This window comes from Elaeis guineensis, chromosome 9 (genome assembly GCF_000442705.2).
Source record: "Elaeis guineensis isolate ETL-2024a chromosome 9, EG11, whole genome shotgun sequence".
NCBI lineage: Eukaryota > Viridiplantae > Streptophyta > Magnoliopsida > Arecales > Arecaceae > Elaeis > Elaeis guineensis.
The window spans coordinates 87,501,091-87,526,375 of record NC_026001.2 but is presented as its reverse complement, the minus strand read 5'-3'; the positions used below and the strand labels follow the sequence as shown (position 1 = coordinate 87,526,375).

General features: G+C 39.2%; 1 protein-coding gene and 1 pseudogene across 1 annotated transcript; one reads left to right on the top strand and one right to left on the bottom strand.

Moving 5' to 3' along the window:
• Positions 1 to 15,075, top strand: part of LOC109505192 (dynamin-related protein 3A-like) — a 41,456-nt pseudogene extending 26,381 nt beyond the window's left edge.
• Positions 11,779 to 21,155, bottom strand: LOC114914505 (uncharacterized). The gene is made up of 5 exons (XM_029266462.2): positions 20,830 to 21,155; positions 20,065 to 20,682; positions 18,694 to 19,134; positions 18,527 to 18,578; positions 11,779 to 11,994 (listed from the first exon to the last, which is right to left on the bottom strand). The coding sequence occupies exons 2-4, from the start codon at positions 20,200 to 20,202 to the stop codon at positions 18,573 to 18,575; spliced, it is 585 nt and encodes a 194-aa protein (XP_029122295.2). The 5' UTR covers positions 20,203 to 20,682; positions 20,830 to 21,155; the 3' UTR covers positions 11,779 to 11,994; positions 18,527 to 18,572.
• Between the last annotated feature and the right edge of the window lie 4,130 nt (positions 21,156 to 25,285).

The following is a 25,285-nucleotide window of genomic DNA, read 5'->3' as shown; positions in this document are numbered from 1 at the left end:
CAGTGGTAAATTAACTATATATCATGTTTAGTTAATTGCGTACTATGTATATATAACTGTGTAATGTGTATAATAGCAAACTAATTGTGACCATGTTTATTTAACTATGTAGTATTAATTTAACTGTATACTATGTTAATTTAACTATATATAATGGCAAATTAACTGTGTACTATGTTAATTTAATTATATACAGTGGCAAATTAACTGTGTACCATTAATTTAACTGTGTATTATGTTAATTTAATTGTGTACCATATATGTATAACTATGTGCAATTGCAAATTAACTGTGTATCATGTTTATTTAATTGTATATAGTGGTAAATTAACCACGTACCTTATTTAGTTAATTATGTACTATATTAATTTAATTGTGCAGTGGCAATTTGACTATGTACCATATATATATAACTGTGTACAATAGCAAATTAACTATGTACCATGTTTATTTAACTGTGCAATATTAATTTAACTATGTACAGTGGTAAATTAACTGTATACTATGTTAATTTAACTGTGTGCAGTAGTAAATTAACTATGTAGCATATTAATTTAACTGTATGTAGTGGTAAATTAACTATATACAAGATTAGTTTAACTGTATGCCATGTATATATAACTATATATAATAGCAAATTAATTATGTATCATGTTTATTTAACTATATGCAACAGAAAATTAACTATGCTATGTTCAGTTAACTATGTACCATATTAATTTAATTGTGTATAGTGGTAATTTAACTATGTACCATGTATGTATAACTATGTATCATATTTATTTAACTGTGTGCCATGTTAATTTAACTGTATGTAGTGGCAAATTAACTGTATACCATCTTCATTTAACTGTGTAGTGACAAATTAACTATATACCATATTAATTTAATTGTATACTATGTATATATAACTGTGTATAATAATAAATTAACTACGTACCATATTTATTTAACTATATGCAGTGGTAAATTATGTGTCATATTTAGTTATCTGTGTACCATATTAACTTAACGGTGTGCAGTCGCAATTTAACTGTGTACTATGTATATATAACTATGTATAATAGTAAATTAACTGTATATCATATTTATTTAACTGTGTGCAGTATTAATTTAACTGTGTACCATATTGAGTTAACTATGTGTAGTGGCAAATTAATTATGTACCATGTTAATTTAACTATATACAGTAATAATTTAACTGTATACCATGTTAATTTAACTATATGTAGTGGCAAATTAACTGTGTATAATATTAATTTAACTGTGTACCATGTATATATAACTGTGTAATGATAGTTAATTAATTTGTACCATGTTTATTTAATTGTGCACAGCGGTAAATTAACTATGTGCCATGTTTAGTTAACTGTGTACCATATTAATTTAACCGTGTGCAGTGGCAATTTAACTATATATATATATATAAATATATATAACCGTATATAATAGCAAATTAACTATGTATCATGTTTATTTAACTATGTGCAGTAGTAAATTAGCTATGTGCCATGTTAATCTAATTATGTGCGGTGGCAAATTAACTGCATGTGATGATATATTAATTGCATCGCAATACCATCATATCCGTTCATAAGATATTGACTTTTGACCATCGAGCTCCTTGATAGCAATCTCTTTCCTATGCCAAGCTTGATGATATGGCAATTTCACACCAAATTTATGATGAATATCTGTTACAATATCACCTGGCCTATACAAAGGTATATCTTGAATTTTATCCTTCAAAATATTTTAAATCCAATGCTTCGAAGCCTTTGGGTGAGCTCGAACTTGCAACCCTACTTTGTATGTATGTTCATTGTTCATTATTTTAATTGCAAATCTATCTTGATTCTCAAGGTGAGAAGCGTGGTTGCGCGATCCACATCCTTTATTTATACACTCAACAGTCACATGCTGACGCTCATTCTTCACAAATACAGAATCTTTGCAATTTGCAATACAAAAATTACAAATTATATCGTGAAGGATTTCAACATTCTTGAATTCTTGACGTACACCCTTTATAGAGTTCTTCCAAGCATCCAACATGTTCCTTGGACTTGATTCATCTTTAGTGGTAGCTCTTGCTTCTTCGCCTACTCGAACAAAATTACTCGAGCTGCCAAATGAGGAAAAACAAGATAAATTGCTCTTCTGACAATTTTTGGAACAATATATATGTTCAGCATTTTGGGATGGGTCGCCATCCCTGCAATATAAAAAGATAATTTTTTTTCACAGATTATCTTATGTTGATTATGACATTAGGTGATTCAGTCTAATTAAAAAAAAAAATACTAAAATAAACTACAAATAGATTTTGTATTATCTCATGTTGATTATCACATTAGGCGATTCAGTCACTGACACAGAATGATATACAGGCATGTCACTTATTACAACTTTTAACTTTAGATATATTTCTTACATATTCCTAAGATCTTTATCTGCTGTGACTTGTGAGCATAACGAGCATTCTCGAATTGTTAAGAATATAGAATTTTATATCAATCATTATAGGGGATAAATGCTTCTATTTCCTCATTATTTATTGAAAATATAATTAAGAGTTGTATCTTGTGAAATTGAAATGATATGGGCTTTGCTACCATAAGAGCACATAGCTATAAAAATGGGATTTTCAATATCCTTACAATCCATGACTGTTAAAAACCTAGATGAGGTCTTTTAAAAAGATAGATTTCTTTCCAAGGATCATCAATAGAAGTTTGTTGCAAGAAGGTCATCTACAAATAGGCAAAATGTTTAGGACTTGAATAAGTCAACGAAACAGGAAGAAAGATTTTTATCGTGAAGGAGAGACTTAGGATGATTTATAAAGAAATTAATCTATACATGAATCTTAGTATCACGATAATATTAACTGAATCAAATTGGGTTTAGCAAGGTTAAGAAGAACACCTAAATGGGGTAACTTCGGCTATTTGGGAAGGCCAAGAAGAACATCTAAATGGGGCAACTTCGATAATTGTTATTTTCAATCTTAACTAATAGGATTCTACGATGCAATATGACGTCCAGCAAATCAGGAAACCACGAAATAAGACGTCCAAAAAATCTAGAAATCAAATGGGATTTGGCAAGGCTAAGAAGAACACTTAAATGGGGTAACATCGGCTATTTGGGAAGACCAAGAAGAACATCTAAATGGGGCAACTTCGGCAACTATTATTTCTAATCTTAACCAATGGGATTCTACGATGCAATATGACGTCCAGCAAATCAGGGAACCATAGAATAAGACATCCGAAAAATTTAGAAATCACGAAATAGAAAACGTCTCTAAAAGAGGAGTCCCGGTCAAAGGGTAAGTTGGGTATTTTCTAAAGTAAAATAGTGCCAAAAGGACGTCCTATTATAGTAAGCCTAAAAGGAGGGACCAAGAGTTAAAGTTTTAGTTAACTGGGATTCTTTGTTAGAGCAGCGTCAAAAGGGGATCAGGAATTAAATTCCCTTTTTTTTCAATTTTATGTTTTATGTTAGTTTGGAAAAGCGAATAAAACAAGCGACTTGACATCATGTCTTGAAGTTGATGGTTTGTCTTCTAGTAGTCTCTTACCATGGTTTACAAATTATACTCTTATATTGACATACATAAAGCTTTTATGGAAACTAAGCTGTTGCTTTTAGTTCTTAATCACAAGTTTCAGCTCTTTCAGATGCTAACTCATATTTGTAATGCAATTATATTCTTTTCTTCACATTACTTTTTTTTTCTTATTTTTACAAATACAGGCTGGTCAGGGAGTTAAACTACTGAACATTCTGACAAAATTTTGTCAAGGTAACCATGCATTATACTTTCTTCTTATTTGACACTTGAATATGTATGTCTTTCTAGTCATAGGATCCCACTACTTCCTCCTACTCATTACATATGATATATCTGTTCCTTAAGCATTATTCAGTGAATTTTTAGCTAAATCTTATGGAGTGTGGCCTTAATTTTCTGTTTTTGGTCATATTAATCCATGCATATGATATCTTAAACGCTTGTTCATACAGTAACTGAAAGAGAAGGTGTAAGATAAGTGGTAAATTTCTAGTTGATCAGTTGTAACTCTAACCTATCCAATTTGCAGGCTTTTTTTTTGTTTGTGTGAGTAATTTGTAGGCTTTTTAGTGGGGTAGTGATGTAGTAGGAAAGGAAAAGGGGGTCATTTGATTGATGAGGTTATACTTCGAAGATCAGCATACAAATAGAAGTAAACTAGATTGAAGAACCCTTCACTTAGTGGAGGAAATTCTCTTGAAAAGAATTTTATTAATACCGCCAAAGGCTACTTATATAATATATTAGGCATATATAAATAGGACATGATCTCCTAACCCTAATTCTGGCATTAAATCCGATACAAAATCACACTCAAAATAGGACTTGACAATAAGGAAACATGCTAGAATTACCCTTTTACAAATTATGGAAACATGGCTAAAATTTGTTATTGTCCTAGTGGAAAATTTACAAGAAAATCCAGTGAAAACCTGAATCCAATTTGCTTGCACTCTCGCTGATGGGATGGGAATAAATCAAATATTTTCTTGTTGAAGTCTTCGCTTGCAAATTCGTTGGCTCTTGCAAGTTGCAACACTTGATGTGGTCTAGCTGGTCATAGTACCTGCTGGTTGCATCCTGTGCTGCATCAGGCAGAAATAAGTCTCTATGCATTATATTGAAGCATTCCATGCTATCTAGTTTTATATTAGCTTAAAAAGCATACTTGGAGACCAAAATATCACACTTTTTTTACTAGACCCTTGTGACATTATTATCATAAAGTTCTTGATCTTTTCAGATTTGAGATACCTCCTAGCTTTAAAATTCCCATCCCCATCCCCATACCCATCCCAAAAGTTTAAAATTGGTTCTTGAGTTGGAAAATTGACCTTTTTAGTGGAATTTGAGTTTTTGTTTGTTTTTGTCAAACTCAAATGGGGGATGGTTCCTTATTTACCTATAATATCTTTATTAAGTAAAGGATATTTGCTTAAATTATGTTCATAAAAATAAGATTTGATTATACTTATTAGCTTGTGACTGATTAGGGCATGCATTTGTGCATCATATTCATTGTTTCTGTTCTAGTTTGAACTTTATATCCCCGCAGTTTACTGAATGACTTGTCTATTGCAGCTTTTTCCTCATTGGTGGAAGGGAAAAATGAAGGAATGTCAACAAATGAGCTTTGTGGTGGAGCACAAATTCACTATATATTTCAGTCAATCTTTGTGAAGAGTTTAGAGGTCTGCATGGGTATCTAGTTTCAAATTCAAACATTATACATATAAAGTATATGCCTAGGGAATTTGAGGTTTTGGCCCTTTAACTAATTGCCATTATATGTTTAATCCATGTTGATTGAGACGTTTATTCCCACCGCTTTGTTTTTATAGTCATTTTAGGACTCCCTGGTACTATGTTGGTACAAAATGTCGGTACAGGTCATACCGACACTTAGCATGCCCCTTGTACCGAGTATTGGTTTGGTACTAACATCTTATGGTGTGCCCAGTATGGGATGGTGTGCCTAGTATCGGGTGATAAGCACTGGTGCTGCAAAACTTGCTGGTCTGTGTGTAAGTCAGGCGTACTTGTGTAAATTAGGGACTGACTGTTAGCTTCAACGTGTGTAGAGGACTAAAATTAAAACTGCTACTGAGTAAGGACTCATTGTCAAATAGCAGCCGATCAAAGATTCAACTTTTAACTTTTCCTAAATACATTTTCCATGCAGCTCAACACTTTCAGTCATTCCATATGCATGCTAATCTGCATCTTGGGCTGGGTTTGGCCTTTTTTATCTTTTACTTTTTCCTTTTTTTGGGGATGGGGTTGGGAGGGATGGGCATATTATATAAGGGTGTTCTTTTTTTCTGTCCTTTTGTATGCTTTCTTTAATATTGAATTTCTTCTCTTCATTCCTTTTCTTTTTGTGTAGATGATGGACTTGGTAATTATGATTCTTGTGCAGGAGGTTGATCCTGCGAGGACATAACTGATGAAGATATCTGCTTGGCAATACGAAACTCTTCTGGTCCTAAAAGTGCTTTATTTGTACCAGAGGCATGTGCCAAATGGAGTTTCTGCTCTACAATAGGCTCAACAATTTGGTTTTATGTCTTTAACTCTTAACTGTTTTCAGTCTTTCTCAAATTAACATACTTATTCCTTAAAACTTACAGATTCTTAGGTGCTGTTTGAAGTTCTTGTACGGAGGCAGATTGGTCATTTGCTAGATCCCAGCCTCCAATGTGCAAAATTTATTTATGATGAGTTAATCAAAGTACAACTCTTGAGTCTACTACCTTACTTTGGACATTTGACATTCTAATAAGTGCAATATCTTCATTTTTAATGAGGTCATTTTGTTTGTTTCATAATAGATGAGCCACCGCTGCTTAGCTAGTGAGCTACAGCGTTTCCTGTTCTTAGAAAGTGCATGGATGAGGTAATTTGCAGTTTTTGCCGAGAAGGCCTTCAACCTGCGGAGACAATGATAACACATATCACTGAAATGGAGGTTTGTATATTATCTCTATTGCATTGTGTTATATTTAGCTCATGACTAACATGCTTTATATGAAAATTAGACATAGAAGATTCACAACGATTATGTGTAGCTATCACCATATTACTTCCAGAGTTCTGCATTGCCTTGTACATGGTGATTGCTAGCAAACTTCTCTTTTCCTTGTTCTCAAAGAAAGGTGGTACCTGCTATCTGATATTTGATCAAAGCTAGATAATTAAATCATTTATATAATGATAAAATGTATAATGAGATATATATGGCAAATGAAAATTCCTTAGCTATATATATATATATATATATATAATTTCTGTAAAATCTGGCGCAATCTTATCTTGATTTTTAAAATAAAAATTAAATATAACCAAATATTGCATATGCATATTATATCAGATTATCAGTTGATATAAACAGGCAATTATTCATAGAAAAGAAGGAACATGATGCTTCCGTTCACAATATCTGGTATAAATTTTATGTGCAGCAATTTTTTTTTAATTCTAGATGGAGGATGTACGTTAGTAGTGCGTAATATTCCTTTGTCATTACTTATGGTGGAGGGGCATGGGTAGCCACGGATGATGATATGTTGCTTTGTGATTTTGCTATTTGATAATCACCAGCACATGTTAACCAAGTGAGAAAATTCGACTAAGTTTATGTGTGACTTTCACATGGAACATTTGTCCTTGTGGGTGACCAGTGATTTTTTTTTTCCTTTTATTGTTTAATAATTGGATATTTTCTTAGGTGGGTTCAATCAAGATTTTAAATCCCGTGGGGCAAAGATGTGCCGATTTCTCCATGAAACGGGATACCCTTCTATCCCATTCCGTCCTGACAACAGTCTTGATCATGCATCGTAGTGGATATCCTCCATCTTTCTCCCTTCTTCTTTCCTTTCTTTCTTTCTTTTTTTTTTTTTTTTCTTTCTTCTTTTCTTTCTTTTCTCTGCTTTCCTTTTTTCCTTTTCTTTTTCTTTCTTTTCTTCTCCCTTCCTTTTTTTTTCATTTTCTTCTTCTTTCCTTTTTATTTTTCCCTTTCCTTCATTTTTTCCTTTTCTTCATCTTTCCTTCATTTTTTCCTTTTCTTCATCTTTCCTTCATTTTTTCTTTTTCTTCATCCCGGTCCCGTTTTCTCACAGGAACAGGATGGGCCAGCCGTGATGCCTCCTGTCCTGTCGGGACATAAAACCTTGGGTTCAATGCATGATCTTTACTGGTTTTAGATGTTGTGCTAGATATATCTATTGATATATGCAATGTGCATAAAATTTTGAAGAGATGTATTGAAGAAAAGCCATACTAACCAGTGCATGCATTTTTAATTGTCTGTTTGGAAGCAGTAATCAATGTGGAAGAGAAGAAAAAGAACACTCTTAACCATGGTGGGATCTCAATTGGTTACTTAAGGGCAATGAAGTAAAGCTTTGGAACTGAAATACTTTTTAAATCATATTTTAAGTAGGAACCACCCAATCTGGTATTTTGTTCTGGGATATTGAAAAGTATCAACAGGATTATGCTACCTTATTGGTGGTTCATGTTTCCTTGTTTTCAAACTGCACATATGTAAGATATGGATGGAGTGTCAGTCTGCTTCTTTAAACATGGTTTTGGATACATGCATTGCTGTAAATATTTTTTCTTTAATGAGTAGGCATGTGTAGCTGTAGTCTTATGCCAGTTCTGTTATTCCATTATGTATATGTGTATACATGTGTGCACACACCTGTGAGCATGCGCGCACGTGTGTGTGTGTTTGCATGCATGTGTGAATCTCCTCTTGTAGTGATTCCATGAACATTATACATTTCTAGGGACTTGTTGGAACCATGCGTTGGTTCACATATGTAAATTGTGTACATTCTTATTTACTTGGATGTCCAAGTAACAACCTCTATTCTGTATGGTGATGCTATAAATGTTATGCATTTCCAGTCCTCTTTGGGAACCATAACTGATGAAATTTTGCAGAGGGATTACATAAATACTTCACATCCAAATTTTATTGGTGGCAGTAGGGCTGAAGAGATTGCACACCAGCAAGTAAAGTGTTCTAGGTCATTGGCATCAGTGCCTAAATTTAAGGTATGTTTCTGTTTTTCTTAAAGTGACAAACTACTGATCTTTTTTTATATGTTCTTGTGTCCGTTTTGGTTCAAATGAGGGAAGAATTGCTTTTGTTGTTTAGCTGATATCTTTTCTAAGTTCTGTACATTGTGCTGTATTATTGTTACATTTAACATAGTGACAACATTACTGCCATTTGAATTGTTTTTACTTACTGTTTATGATAGTAAGAAACGATAAACATGACCTGATATTTAATTTCTCATGATTTCTTGTTCCTTGATGGCTTGATCTTTTCTGTTGATCACCTCTTCCACCCGGACAAGTGAATGCTTTTAAGATTATCATCCTTTCTGATTGGCTATTGCTAACTTTGGTGTTCATTTGTATGTTGTGGATTAAGGATAGGGTAGATTCTGATGAGCTACAGCCATCTGAAAAAAGTTTTAAATCTCGAGCTCTTTTTGCTAGAGCTGGTGCAAATGGAGTAATGCCCTATTGGGTTCTTGATTTTTTTTCTTTTTGAAATCTTTGTCTGTGTCTAAACATAAGCCAAAGAATGAAAATTTATTTTTATGCCTGAGCAGCTTGATAATAGTCGCCTGCTTTCTCATGGTTTTTGAATAGGGTGTTCGACCTACTACAGATTCTGAAAGATCAGGTTTGGCCGGTAAGAAAGCAACTAAAAATCTAAACTTTGCAGCAATTCTAGTTTTTATTGCATTACATTTTCTCATATGCTCTGTCAGTCAGTAAAATCAGTATTCCTCTGCCTAGATATTACTGTAAGGGATAAATGCACTAGAATGTGGAAACAACAATCCTGGGTTCCCCTTGAATGCATCTTAACAATGCCATCTGATTGTCTTTTCCTGCATAATATCATCTTATGTACTGTAGACCTTATGGCTGCCATGTTTAATCAAAGTACGTTTGAGAAATCAGAAACAATTTTTGCTGAATTATTTTTACTTTCAAAGTCTTTTAGGATCACCCTTTTAAAGAACTTCCTGACCTTAAATTTGACAGGAAGTATGACCGGACGAAGCTGGGGCACTTCATCAATTTTTGGTTCCAGTGAAAATCATGCACCTGCAAGAGAGAGTTCTACACAAAAGTCTTATAGTGATCTAGCTCACAACATGGATCATTCATTTTCTATGATCCAATTAAGAGAGGTACATTGTTGTGAACTCTTTCTGTGCAGGGCCATTTCTTTATTTCTTTATTTATTTTTGTGCTTGCTAAAAATTCAGATGTCTAACTGTTATCCATGTGACTCAGCCACCCATCATCTTGAAGCCCTCACAAAACCGGCAGAGCAGGAGGCTGTGGAGATAGCTATCACAAAATGGTTGTTGAAGTCATTTTATGGCACGTGAGGAAAAACATTCAGGATTTGGTACCTAAGGCACTTATGCACTTCCTGGTATATTTCCTTATTCTGTTAACTAGTCAGAGTGGAACTTTATTGTGACTTTTGGTTCATCAACAGAATGGTCATATGTAATTCTACCTGCCCATTGTCTTATCAAGTCTGAATCTCATATTCATAAAAGATGATTAAATTGAAGGAAAAACTAAATCATCTGCTCCATTTTCCTGCAGAGCCACTGTATATAGATCTTTCAAAGAAGAACCATGGATTGACAAATAACTGTTTGTTAGCAACTCTTACATCGAACCTAGTGTATGTTCTCAAGAAAACATCGAGTCCAGTGTATTAGTTGATAAAAAATATAGAAATCTCATCCATTCAAGTTTATAGCATATAGCATCCCATTATTGTGTAGAGCTCTACAATTTGGTGTTGGTGGAGTTGAGACAAATGAACTAGTACTTTATTTTTTCTTGTTAGCTGGTGCTGTCAGTTTATTTGTAGTCAATCAATATAGAGAATTTATATCAAGTACGTAAGCATGAATGTTGCAGTGGGACCTTTGACCTTCGAAAAGATATGGTGGATTGCATGGTAATAAGAAATGCCGTCTTATCTGGGCTTGACAAGAAAAGGCACAACATGCAATATTCATCTTGCTTTTCAGCATAAGGTTTATGAAACTCAATCAGCTAATTAATTTCATATGCTTTTGGTATTTTATCAAGTTTTCTGATTCATAGACGCAGTTCGGAAGTTGCGGTAAGCAGGATCAAACCAAATCTCAAAGTGATTCTTTTTACTTTTACATAAGAATTGTTCAAAGGTTTCTTGGTGTAGATTTAGTGTGATTGAGTCAAAGAACAAGTGGGATATAGTGTTGGAAGTTTTTAGAAGGTCACCACTTTCTGAAGGAATCTAGCTTTAGATCAACATAGATAACTGAAACAAAAATCAGTCTAAAATGCAACAAATCCTGTCACCCAAAAAAGATGCCCTTTGATTTAAAAAATGAGGTGACATTGCCATTGGAAACTCCAGTTTACCCACAAAAGTTCAGGGTATCTCTAGAGAGAGAAGGTTGTTTGAGTAACAAGTGGAAAATGAAAAACTCTGTTTCAAAGGAGATGTAGATCAAGGTCAAAATATCTACGATTTTTACTGGGATCAAATTTAAAGCTAACATTTGGGTTTGAGTACAGCAAACTAGAAGATTTAGTGATTTTCTGGCCAATGATGCAGCAAACACTGGGGGACATCTGACAGTGCCTGATTTAGTGTTCATTAATAATGACACCATGACACTAGATGTCAGATAGCTGCTGACATCAGTCTTAAGCTAGCAGCTTCCAGAAGGTTTTGGAATGCCAACAAACTTCAGCTTGTATTTGATTGATCTGATGGTTAGCATCAAAACATATATGGTACAAAATAGGTATCCAATTGAAATTGAGAATCTTAATCTGAATCAGATAAGGATATAATGTAAAATAGTGGATTAGCTTTTTGTTTGTTTTTCAACATAAATTGAATCCTATAAAGAATTCAAGAATTTGTAATTTTTGTCATATGAAGACTCCCTAAATTACCCTTTGTGCTCCCCACTTTTGAGATCAAAGAATGCCAACTTTACTTCAGAGTTAAAACTTTGCTGTCCTTTTTCTTTAGGGTTAGTCTTAAATGTGCTTTTCTCACTTGTGCACCTGAAACTCAATTACATTATGCTCATTCAACTAATCTTTTTTCTACACTAACCCAAATTTTAAGCAGAAAGGGTGAAGCAGTTTACCCCTTGCTGTCCTATTTACTAAACAAGGAAAGGAATGAAAAGAATAGAAAAAGAGTAAGAAAGAAGCTCACCTACCAAATACAATGATGAGTTGCTAGCTGTTAGTCTGCTCTGTTTTCTGGCCAGTGGGCAATTGGGAAAAGGCAGTGATTCTAGAGACAATGAAGAACCTTTTCCTTTTAATGGTGAGATAATTATCTGCATAACAAGAGTTGTATTTTTCCAGTCAGAGAAATGTTTGGCTACTATCATTATCGAAATAACAATCTCTTTATTCTTCATCAATGTTAAACTAAATGATGAAACATTTTTTCTAGCACCACACCTGTTAAAGAAATTACTTATAAACAATTCAACTACCTTGCAAGTTCTCTTCAAATAAGATGTGGTGACTCCCCTTTAAAGTAAGGCACATGGATATAGTTTTAACTTATACAAATTGTTATCTATGAATTTTAGAAAATCTTGAATATTAAACTGGGATTTATGGTATTTTATGATTAAATTTGAAATATGTGATTATATTCATCAGAACAAGTCCACTCTTTTCAAGAGTTTAAGCAATAACTAGTTTAGGCTTTACTATAGTGCTGATTGCATTACCTAGTTTAGCACAATTTTTTACGTAAAAGCTGTCTTATATGTCCTGTTTAGAAACTGACCTTTCATGTAACTATTTTTTGGTGAAATGAATATTGACATGTAGCACCATCGAACTTTCCAATTTTGTAAAAGAATTTTCTATCTATTTATAGATCTGGTTATTTACAAACTTGCAAACTCTAACACAAGCCCCTATGATATCCAACTTGCTTGTTGTTCCTTATGTTAAAAATTGGCTGACTATAATTCATACATCACGATTATCATATATAATATTAATGCATCCATAGTGTGGGCAATTGGGCATGGTTGTGAGGTGGTGAAACCAGTAATCATCTGTTTGAAGATCCTATTATATATGGGATATTTTTTTTCCCCAAAAAGATCTATAGTTGGAGGAGTTACGAACTCATGTACTTAAAGACTGGATTAAGAGTGGGATTTTATGCATGGAGATAATTCTTTTTTTCTTTCCCTCTTAGACTGATTCTCCTTTATTTCACTTGCAACATACAGCCTTACTGTTAGGATTTGACGCCTCGAGATTCAGCCCATATTGAGCCCACAGCGAGGTTCGCGGCGAAAAACGGAGTCCAACGAGACCAAGATCACCTGAATCGGAGCTCGGATGGAGAAGATACGAGCTTTCGAAGATAGCACGAAAATCGAGGCGGCGTCGCCGGCGGCGGACGGCAGCAGTGCGGCCGCAGGCGGCGGTGCGCGGGACGCGCGACCCAGGCCCGCGCAGGGGGGGCCTGCGGCCCAGGCGGGCGCGCGGCCCAGCGGGGCGCGCGGCCCAGCCGGGCGCGCGGCCCAGGCGCGCGCCGGCCCAGGCCAGCAGGCCTGCTGGCCCTTGCCCCGGTCCACCGTGGACCGGGTGGTCCACGGCCCTGTCTGTGGACCGCGTGGGCGTTTCCCACGCGTTTCTCGCGGTCCACGGCACTATTCCGTGGACCGGAGCGCGATCCAACGGCATGAGTGGTTCCCGGTCTTAATCCGACGGTCAGGAGGGTTTCTTGGCTTTGTTAAGGAGTCCTAATCCCTTTCTAAACGGGTTTTAATCTATGTTTTAGCTATAAAACGCCCTGAGACGCAACAGAGAGGGTGGGGTTTGGTATTTCTCGCCGTACGAAGGCCGTACGGCCCCGAGAAGAGAGAGAGAGGCGAGGGCGCTGTGAGAGAAGGAGCAGGAGGCTCCTGGACAGCGGTCGCCAGGCTCTTCAAGGGTTCAGGGGGGGTCTCCAAGAGAGAGAGCTTTTGTGAGGGGAACTTCATGTGAGAGAGAATTGGGTGTACAAGGGTTGAGGGTGAGGTCTCTTCTTGTAAAATTTTCTTTTCATAGTGAAGTTTGCATGCCCCGTGGAGGTGAGCCCTTTTGTGGCTGATCCACGTATTTTGATTGTTTTTCCTTTTGTTTTGTTTCTTCTTTCTTCCTGCTGCATCGCGTGGTACTGAAAGGATCTTGGGAGGTGGTGTCCAGGCCAGACATCCACCCAACACTTACGATCCAACTTTTAGTTCTCTCCTTTCTACATAAGCAAGCTATATTTTCTTCCCATTTCTTTCTTTTCTACCAATTATGAAAATCAAGGTACTTGGAGATCTATCATGGTCTAGTGAGGCCCATTCTCTTTCCTTCTAGTCCATAAAACTTTTAATCCGTCATCTGCATCCTTAACTTTGACTGGTTTGCTCAAAATCACTTTGCTGTGGAACACAAGAGTTCAGATGCATATAAATTGCTGACTAACTCTTTGTTGTTCTTCTTTCATACCTGCTAAATGGTTTGTTGATTCTAAGTTTTTTTCTTAGTTACCATTATCCATCCCTGTAATCCTTTTTTCTTATAGGCCTATTTGAAAAGCCTAGTCTGGTAGTTAGGTCATCGAAATATGCTCACAATTTGCAACTACTTTCTGTATATATGTAACTGATTTTTTTTTTGGTGCTTATGTGGAGGTCAATCATACCAAGCGGGAGCTGCACAATGTTCTCATTCGGAAACTCTACAGGTACACAATTTCTTCTCAAGTTATCAGTGCCAACCCAGCTGATTCATCTAGTTGATTTTCTGAACTCTAGAAATTTCAGCTGCTTCCTACTCACTTGTATGCAATCAAGATATATCAGGTTTTAAGTGGAGTGATTTTTCAATGCAGGGAAAACCTCTTTGAAGACATGTTGAGGGAACCTGCTGACATTGTAGCGAAAAGGAAACATATCTGTGAAACACTCCATGTTTTGCAACAGGCATACAGGGTAGGTTTTCTCATCACTATAAACATATTTCTGTTAGCTGTCATTATCATAATATTTTATTTTAGAACTCAAACTTCGTAAGATATTGGGTCTCCATTTTCTACTGGTGCCATGTATTTCAATAAATTCCATTTGTCACCAGACATTGGAAGAATTACCTCTTGATGCTCAGGCTGCTGTGAAAGGCTTTAGTCTCGATACTGTTCCAACCGGTCTGCCAAAGATCCATGGTCTTCCTCCATCCTTCTATGTGACAGGTAATGACTTCGGTATATCATGCACAGCCTCACCAAAAAATCCAAAATCCAGGAAGTCAGCTCATTCGGGAGAGTAACCATCAACATTGCATTCATACTCAGATGCTAATGGGGGCGGACATCATTCTGGATTGGGTCTTATCCTTCAGTTGACACATGACACTTGAAGAAGTACCATTTATGCACTCTGTTGGATAAAATACATGATCAGTTGCTTTTTTTTTAGTCTAGATTCAGTCTTCTGTGCCAGCTTGACACCAGTGGGTGAAGTGCAGTTCAGATAATTGCAGCATGTATGGTAGTCATCATTCTTTTTTTTCCTAAGGAGCAACAACCTTTCAAACCCTTCAGAAAATAATGTGAGTGGACTTCTCTCTGATCAATAAGATCAACTACAAATGTCAAATTTTGTTTCTTGGAGAGATTTTTGTGGGTAAGTAATTGTATTATATTTCTCAAACTTGGATTCCTGGTTGTGTATACAAGCTAATCCTTATATGCTCAGTTGTGATTGCAGTGACAAATATGGAACTTGTGTATTAGTACATGGAGCTTCATTTTTGCCAAAACAATGGAGGGGTTGTTATCTGTTATAATTTACTCAGTTACCTATTTTTCGAAAAGAAAAGGAAAATAAAATTTGCTTAATTTTTTTTTTTTTTTTGTAACCTGTGCTTCCTCATTTATCTTTTATATTTTCTTTTCTCTTAGAACAAATATGCCATGTATATATCTGTCTGACTGCTTCCTCTGTTAAAGCAGGTTGATGAGGCCTGAAATTTTCTTTGAACTGATTGCAGTCTTTCACATTGTGCCGTTGTTTTGGCATCTCCAATTTTTCATCCATGGTATGCTTGCATGGATCTTAAAACCAAAGTTATATAATTCAGCCACAATCATTATTAAAAGTTGTTTCATGCACTGGAAATTTTGGTTGGAGATTTGAACCAAATGTTTGGGATAGAACGGTGCTTGAAACCAAGGTACGCCATGTTGGTACCAAGCTCTATGCCGGTGCCACATTGTTGTTTTGTTATTCTGCAAGTATAAGAAAAATTTATGCAGTTGCCAGATTACAGTGCTCAGGATTTCATTTCATGTATCTCATGTTCTCAAACTTGGTACTTGTTTCTTGTGCCACAACAACATCTACATTGTGTTTGTTCTATTGTTTTGTTTGCCGTTCAATGTTCGACTCACTGTTTTCCTTAAGCAATCGGTAGTCTTCTGTGCTCTGACTTATGCCCCATATAAACTCTAAAATTTTTTTCCAAAATATCCAGCAACCTATATGGAGCATCACATTAGTTAATAAATCAATTGGTATGGAAAAAAATAACCGACCGCAGCAAAGTAATCCATCAGTGAAAGCTAAATCCTTCCATGTCCATCCTTTGGATATCACTGCAGACCTTGTCTAACATAGATAGGAAGTCACTACAGAGCTGTCTCTCTCTGGAGATAATGGGATGCCAAGATAATGCCATTCTTCAAGCATCCATTCAATCTTCTTTTTCAGTTCCCCAGGGATCAAGGGACTGAATTTAAAATGACTGTGAGAAGTTCACTGACTACCTAAGAACGAACACAATTATTTTGCATAATCTTCTTCACTTCTTTTCGTATCTTTCTTAGTTGCTCTAGAGACCAAAAAACAATATCAGTGAACAAAGTGTGACACCACCATTGGTCCCGCAGAGATGGATAATATTCCTGAGTTCAACCGAAGGCTATAGTATCTCCTAATGACCTCGTCAACATTTCTTAGCGGAGATAAAAAAAGAAAGGAGACAAGCGACATCCTTGTTTTAATCCCATAGTACAATTAAACCATTATATTGGCTTACCATCTATCAAAATTGAGAAGGAAGGTTTCATGGAACAAACTCCAAAAACCAAATGGTTTCATGAGTGCCTTTACTGTATACCTTCTTTAGACTTCCAACCGTCCACTTATATAAGTAGAACTCGGCTAAACCTATGGTTATTTTGCTGTAAACGTAATACTTCAGCAAAAGTATATAAAGATCTTGGCTATTATTTTTTTTCCCTATATTGATCATGCAACCTTGTTAACTAAATCATTTTAAGTGAGCTGGCCAAGAACATACAGTCACATTAAGTGAGTTGGCATCATACGGTAGAATAGATATTTTGGTGTCTTAATGGACAACAGAAATAAATTCTACAGGTCTGTCCATCATCACATATCATTAGTTTCTGCCCAAAAAAAAAAAAGGTTTTCGTGACCAAGATGATCATGACTGGTTATTGCTTATTCAATTGGAAGAAGAATTAATGTAATGCCTTTCTGCTGACTCTGAATTTCTTGAGTTTCAAGTGACATCATGAAAACGATATCACTGGAAAGAACTTCTTACAAATAGAATGCTTCATCCAATCAACTTGAGATCTGATATGCAACTGAGGCACTAGCTTCATGACATCTATGTAACCATGTTAGGATGAATGGTGCATCTCATTATGTTCTAAACAGAATATAAATTTTGCTACAGAATGGGACCCATAAGTATACATCTTGCATGTTCCTAAGAGAAGCAGAACAATCACATTATGTCGTCCCTAGAACAGAATGATCTGCAGGAATCACTAGGTGGGGTAAAAAATGAAAAACATTCATCAGTGACATTCTGCCTAGAAAATGATTGGCATTGCATCTTTTTTCAATTCAATATGGGCATCATATATCTCTCTATCTTGTTTTCCATGGATTTTGGAGAGAGAAATAGTCCTTGGTATCAATCTTGTTTTCTTTTTGTAATCCAAGTTCTTTCTGTGCTCAAGGAATCTTGAAGAATGACCAAGCACTTACATAAGTTTAGTTAATATAAATGCCAGATGAGTCTCACCTCGATCAAACTTGGTTATTTAGGTATCCTAATGCTAGGGGGGTTAGAAGATCAATGCACACACATGACAAGTTGACTCCTAGAATGTCAGTCATCCTAAGACCAATCCTAAGTTCCATATTTGACAATTGTATACTTGTAGATGCATGTTAACAAATTTTGATGTGTTCTAAAAATTCTTGTAGCTTTGGATATTGTATGCAACCCTGGCACGATCATGTCATAATCATCCTAATCATCAAACCTTTTCCCAACCATTTTGAGTCGACAGTATGGATCCTTATTCATCAAGTATTCTTATTTCGAGTGATCTCTAATGTTATTCAAAGTTTTTCTATATCCTGGTAATTGAACTCAAGTATTGCCCATAATTGAGAATCCTTATCATGGTTATACAATGTTCTTAAAGCTCGTGAAACTCGGCTAAATCAAAATATGTTATCCCGTTATTGATTGTTAGATTCTATCACCTACCATGAACAACTAGCTGCTCAAATTGGATTAGGTGCCTATGGTGTTTTAAACTTCTAATAGTTCTGTATGAATGGATTCAAAAGAGTGGTTAACATTTCAAAACTTTATATAAGCATGCACAAGTCAAGGACCATGCATATGCTTGCATATGTGACATGACTAGAAAAATAGATTGCTTGTGTTATCATCAATTTGCAAGCCACAAAACACAGCGAGTAGCTATCAGAAGCTGCTTGTGGCCTGAACCCACTGCATTACAGATTCTACCTGATAAGATCTACTGGCATAGTGCGTATGCCATTCCAGCACATGTTCAATTCTGTATCAAAGCAAAATAGAATAAAAAACTTAAAATTCAGTCATAGTTATAAATATTAAAACAGATTTAATAGGGCTGTGCCGATTCATATTAATGGTTCAGCATTGTTATGTACCAGGGAGTGCGAGCTGCAACCAGAAGGGAGCCCAAGCTGTAGGAATTGACCCATGTTGCAATCAGATGCATCATCAAATATTGGAGATACAGCACTATTGTCATGGTCAATATGTGTCACGATAGCATCTGATCGCCCTGCAGTAGGCTCGAATGGCTGAGAATCTGGAAAAGCAAGGGCTAAATTCTGTTGCTGAGGGCAGATCATAGGGTGTTCAGCTAATGACAGCTGCCATGGCCTTGAAGGACCTGGGTCTGTAAATGATGTAGCACATGGTTGGTTGGAGCTGCTTGATCCCATAAGCTTCATCTGTGCGGTTAATTGATTAACCATCATGGAATGGGAGAATGGATAATTATCATATAATGGGTTCTTGTCATGGTTGCAGTCATTGTCTTCCATCTCACAATTCATCATTGCCACAAGCTCCTTGTCTGTCAACTGGAAAAGTGAAATGGTATAATTAGAACCACAGGTATGAGCCCTTCATTGGTACAATCTTGGAACCACATGTTTGAGCCCTTCATTGGTTTCTCTTTCTAGTTATGTGCAACTTATCTCTGTATCTCAATAATTATATGCTCTCACTCAAAATGAGCAGCTAGAGAAACTTTCTGTTTCTGGTTGTAATAAAACAACCAAAAAAAAAAAACAACAACACCAAGAACTTCACAAAAGGGAAAAGATTTTTTTTTTTTAACAAAAAAAAAAAAAGAAGTTAGAGAAACATTGAAGGGCTGCGCAGGAAGAAAGAAAAAGAGTATTAAGAGTAGACTTCCATCTTCAAGAAGCAATATCCTCGACATATAAGCCTTGGAGAAGTGCTGAAAATAGGTTGGATATAATCTGACCGTATCATGTGTGTTATCATCAATTGTGCAAGCTATAAGACACAGCAGGTAGCAATGGAAGCCGTTAAGTCCTTTTTATAAACCGCAGTTCTCAGCAAACACAACCACAACAACGGAAAAGGCATACCTAAAGATGCTTCTGGTCTGAACCCACTGTGTGACTGTTGACTATTTGCAAAACCACTCTCTTTGCAAGTGCTACAAGTTAAGATCATTCAGGAAGATCATTTCCCAAAAAATAAAAAAGAATTGATGCCAGGACAATGTCAACAAGTAAACAATCAAGTAAGCAATCAAACTTGGTTAATGTTAAGTTGAACCAAGGATTTAAATATCGGTACCCATACTCATGGCAAACACCTGCTGGCATGGTATCATGTGTGCGATGCCAGCACATGTTTAATTTTGGCATCAAAGCCAAAGAAAAATACAAAAAAAAAAAAAAAAAAAAAAAAAAAAACTGAAATTTTTTTTAGATAAAAAATCGAGAATGAATTTAATGGGGCTGTAGGATCCATACCGATGGTTCTGCAGTGATTTGTTCTGGGGACTCTGAGCTGCAACCAGTAGGAAGCCCGAGCTGTAGGAATTGACCCAAGTTGCAATCATCTGCGGCATCAAATATGGGAGACACAGCACTGTTAGCCTGCTCGATCATCACACAATTCAACACTTGTTTCTCCTGTGTTCAATCGTCGATTGTTCCTCTGTTCTCTGTTTCCTCTATTAAAAATTGCGGAAGTTGAGGGCATTGTTCTATTCTTAAGATTTTTGGGAAGAAAAGGCTCTTCAGCCCTGGCACCCATTTGAGCTTTGGGCAATTTACAAGCCGTAGCTCCTCCAATGCATCTCGGTTCTGCTGCGCCAACTTCAAGTACATTAGATCCTCACAACCATCAACTACGAAGGACTTGAGCGTGGATGGGAGCAGTTTACATGGCAGGAATTTGATTCTAGGACAATCCTTTACGACCAAGCTTCGAAGAGATGTGAAGTTGGGCAGGTCTTCTGGTGGTGGGATGTACGTGCATCTCCATATTGTCAACTCTTCAAGTACATGATCAGTGGATGTCAGATCATCAACCCGTCGGTTGATGTTCCACCATATGTTCGATATAAGTTTGTTGCTTGAAGCGATCTGGTACATTAGCAAAAGAGAATCAGAGAACTCTGTTGGTGTATGAGTTCCATACAGAAGATAAAAAAACAAACAATCAGAGAACGTATGATAATGTAATCCTCCGAGTAATCAATTGGAGCACTTCAAATTGAGGATGGAGGGTACCTGAATAGATGAGAGCTGATCTTCTACCATGATCCGAAGTTTAGGACAATCTTTCATAGTTAAGTGTGTGAGAGGCATCCCCCACAGCGACGTCAACCGCTGGCACTCCTCAATACACAGAAATTGAAGCTCAGGTAGCAGTCCTTCCTCTGATGAGAGCCGGAGTTGAGGACAATTTATTATGCTTAATTCTTTAAGAGAAGTAAGGTTTTGCATCCCCGGAAATGATGTCAGCCGTTGGCACTCCTCAATATGCAGATATTGAAGCTTAGATGGCAGTCCTTCCTCTGATAATACCAGGAGCTGAGGACAAACGGATATATTGAGTCTGTCACGCCTCAAATCCGGGATATAACACGGCCATACTATCGAGGGATGGACCCACGATAACACGAAGCCAAAATTCATCTTCTTAAATATAATAACAGGTGTATCTCAAATAAATGTAATAATAAAGTTCAATTCAATTATTTAATTAAATCAAAACTGGTTCAGAGCATCTAAATCCAAAGATGAAATAATCAAAGTCTTAAAATTCATAATGACTACTGTTGGGTATAAAATACCCACAGCCGAAATTGACATCAGAACAGCTCCGCCCAGACTCCTACGGGAGCCAGGCTCCGCCGCCGACGTCAGAACAGCTCCGCCCGGACTCCTACGGGAGCCGGGCTCCGCCGCCAACACCAGAACAGCTCCGCCCGGACTCCCACGGGAGCCGGGCTCCGCCGCCGACATCAGAACAGCTCCACCCGGACTCCCACGGGAGCCGGGCTCCGCCGCCGACATCAGAACAGCTCCGCCCGGACTCCCACGGGAGCCGGGCTCCGCCGCCGACATCAGAACAGCTCCGCCCGGACTCCTACGGGAGCCGGGCTCCGCTCTCAGTATCAACTGCTGGCAAGCTCCGTCCGGACTCCTACGAGAGCCGGACTTCGCCTTTAATTTTAAATTACAGGAGGACTTCGCCCGTGCTCTTAAGGGAGCCGAGCTTCATCTTCGACGCCAACGACTACGGCCGCAAGCAGACTCCGCCCGAACTCCTACGAGAGCCGGGTTCCGCCCGCAACTTCGGCTCCAAGAGGGTTCCACCCGGACTCCTACGGGAGCCAGGCTCCGATCTTAGTACCAGCTGCTGGAGCCGGACTCCACCCACGACCTCAACCGAAAGGAGGATCCCTCCCGGACTCCTACAAAGGCCGAACTCCGACCACTGCCGAGCCTCGATCGACAGATCCGCGCCCCTTGGCAGATCACAATAACAACCATGATCCTGTTCCACTTCCTGTAGCGGATTCCGTGCGGCTCCATCGCCCCCTGCGGCGGACCCATTACTCTCTGACAGGCTGTGTCAACGGCCACGATGCTGCTCCATTCCCTGCGGCAGGTGCTGCACGATCCCACTACTCGCTGACAACTAGCGGCAACGGACGCCGCTCCACTACCTGCAACAGGCCCTACGTGGCGGGCTATGACGATAGCCACGGGTCTACCCCACTATCTTTCGCAATCAATTCCTCTGACCATGGGCGGCCCACTACCAGGCGGTTACAGACGTCGCCATCAATCCGTTGCCTCCTCCGCTTATAAAAGGGGGACCCAGATACGTTATTCTTTAAGCTCATTTTCCTTATCTCAAAACTCTGCTAAATTCTCCGTTCGAGCACTCCATTCTTGTTGAGGCAGAGAACTGACTTGAGCGTCGGAGGGTCTTGCCGGAGCAACCCCACCTCCGGTTTAGACTTCCCTTGCAGGTCCCGGCGGCGACCGCGGCTTCGCCGACTCCAGCTTCTCCGGCGCAAGCGAATTTTTGCACCAACAGGATTGGCGCTAGAGGAAGGGGTGTGTCTTCGCAGCACCCTTGTTCTTGAAGGAGCGCTCAACGGACCCACTTCCGGCCATCTTTTTCGGCACCCAATCCTCTTTTCCCCATCCGATGCCCTCTCGCGAGGTTTCTGCACGACTACCTCCGGCTCTGGTCACCGACAAAGGGTGGCCAGGCGACCAGTCCCCGCCGGATTCCGTCAATGTCATCTCAGGGGAATTCCGGCAGGAGGCAATCAGCACATCAGCTGCGCCCCTCAAGCGGCAAAAAGTTGAAGAACCTATAGTCTTCACTGAAGAAGACGCCCAGGGAGTCCAATTCCCTCATAACGATGCGGTCGTAGTTTCCTTGAACATAGCAAATTATGACGTCCGTCGCATTCTCGTCGACAACGAAAGTTCGGCCGACATCTTATTCTACAGTGCCTTTTCGAGAATGGCCACTCTTGGCGGTCATTTAAGGCCGATTTGCTCCCCCTTGATAGGGTTTACTGGTGACGCCGTTCCAACGGAAGGAATGATAGCTCTAACTGTGATCGCGGGTCAGCATCCAAAGCAGTCCAGAGCCCTGGTGAATTTCCTGGTGGTAAAGGCGCCATCTGCCTACAATGCAATTCTTGGCCGACCCGGCCTCAATGCCCTCAGAGCCGTTGTTTCGACCTACCATTTGAAATTGAAGTTCCCCACCGACAAGGGGATCGGAGAAGTCTGGGGAGACCAAGCGCTGGCCAGGCACTGCTACAACATCGCCCTGCAAAGGAGCGATCAAGCGGACCTCTGTCCGGTCGACGGGTTGGATGCGCGCGATGACCTCACTGAAGAGAGGGGCGGTCCGACCGAGGACCTAATACCAATTCCTTTGAATGATGGGAATGCGGAGCATGTGGTGTTAATTGGCTCCAACCTGGAGGAGGGGGTGCGGACGCATCTCGTGGATTTCCTCCGAAGGAATGCGGACGTTTTCACATGGATCCCGACGGATATGCCGGAGATTGACACAGAGGTCATGGAACATCATCTGGCGGTCGACTCTAAACATCGGCCGACAAAAGAAAAAATCCGGAGTCATACCCTGGAGAGGCAGAGGGCAATAGCCGAGGAAGTAGATAAACTTCTCAAGGCCGGATTTATCAAGGAGGTCAATTATCCTGAGTGGATCTCCAATGTTGTCTTGGTCAAGAAAGCAAACGGCAAGTGGAGGATGTGCATCGACTTCAAAAAGCTGAATAAGGCTTGCCCAAAAGACAGCTACCCCCTTCCCAGGATCGACCAACTGGTGGACGCTACCTCGGGCCATGAGCTTCTCACTTTTATGGACGCGTTCTCCGGCTATAACCAGATTAGAATGGCATCGGAAGATGAAGAAAAGACAGCTTTTATCACTAATCGCGGCCTTTACTGCTACAGGGTTATGCCGTTCGGCCTCAAGAATGCGGGCGCAACCTATCAACGACTGGTGAACAAAATCTTCAAGGAGCAGATCGGCCGAAACATGGAGGTTTATGTGGACGATATGCTCGTGAAAAGCAGGTCTTCCGAAAATCATGTCGCCGACCTCGAGGAAACCTTTGGCGCTCTTCGAAAGTATGGAATGAAGCTGAACCCGACCAAATGCGCCTTTGGGGTAACCTCAGGAAAGTTCCTGGGCTTCATGGTATCGGGGTGCGGGATCGAGGCCAATCCGGAGAAAATTCGCGCCATCCAAAATATGACTGCCCCAAGGTCGATCAAGGAGGTTCAGTGCCTCACAGGAAGAGTTGCGGCTCTTAATCACTTTGTCGCGAGGTCGGCCGAACGATGTTTGCCCTTCTTTCAAACCCTCAAGCAGCCGAAGAACTTCTGTTGGACCTCTGAATGCCAACAGGCATTCGAAGAATTAAAAAGCTACCTTAGCTCGCCCCCACTGCTGGCGAAGCCCGAGCCCAAGGAGGAATTATTTTTGTACCTGGCAGTCTCTCCCACAGCCCTTGCAGCTGTCCTTGTTAAAGAGGAAATGAAAGTCCAGCGACCGGTCTACTACATTAGTCGCGTGTTGAGGGACGCCGAGACCAGGTATACTAAATTAGAAAAACTGACCTACGCCTTGTTGATTGCAGCTCGGAGACTCCGGCCTTACTTTCAAGGGCACACAGTGACGTTACTCACCGACCAACCGATCAAGGCAGTTTTACACCGAGCTGACACCTCTGGGAGAATGGCGAAATGGGCAATCGAGCTCACAGAATTCGACATCAACTACAAACCTAGACCGGCAATAAAGGCCCAAATATTGGCGGATTTCATAGTAGAATGCACCATCCCCGAGGAGGCCGAGCCTGAGCAAAGCAAAATTGACGGTCTGAAGACTCAACCGAACTCCCCCGACGAAGAAGCCAGTTCCCCCGATAGCTTTTGGACCCTCCATGTGGACGGATCTTCCAACATGGCAGGCGCGGGTGCGGGCCTGATCTTGACCAGCCCGGAGGGAGTCGTCGCGGAGTACGCTCTGCGGTTCGAGTTCCCCGCAACAAACAATGGAGCGGAATATGAAGCCCTGATCGCAGGATTGAGGATCGCCAAGGAGCTTGGAATAGGTCAACTCTGGGTGCACAGCGATTCCCAGCTTGTGGTGGGGCAGGTCAGCGGGAGCTTT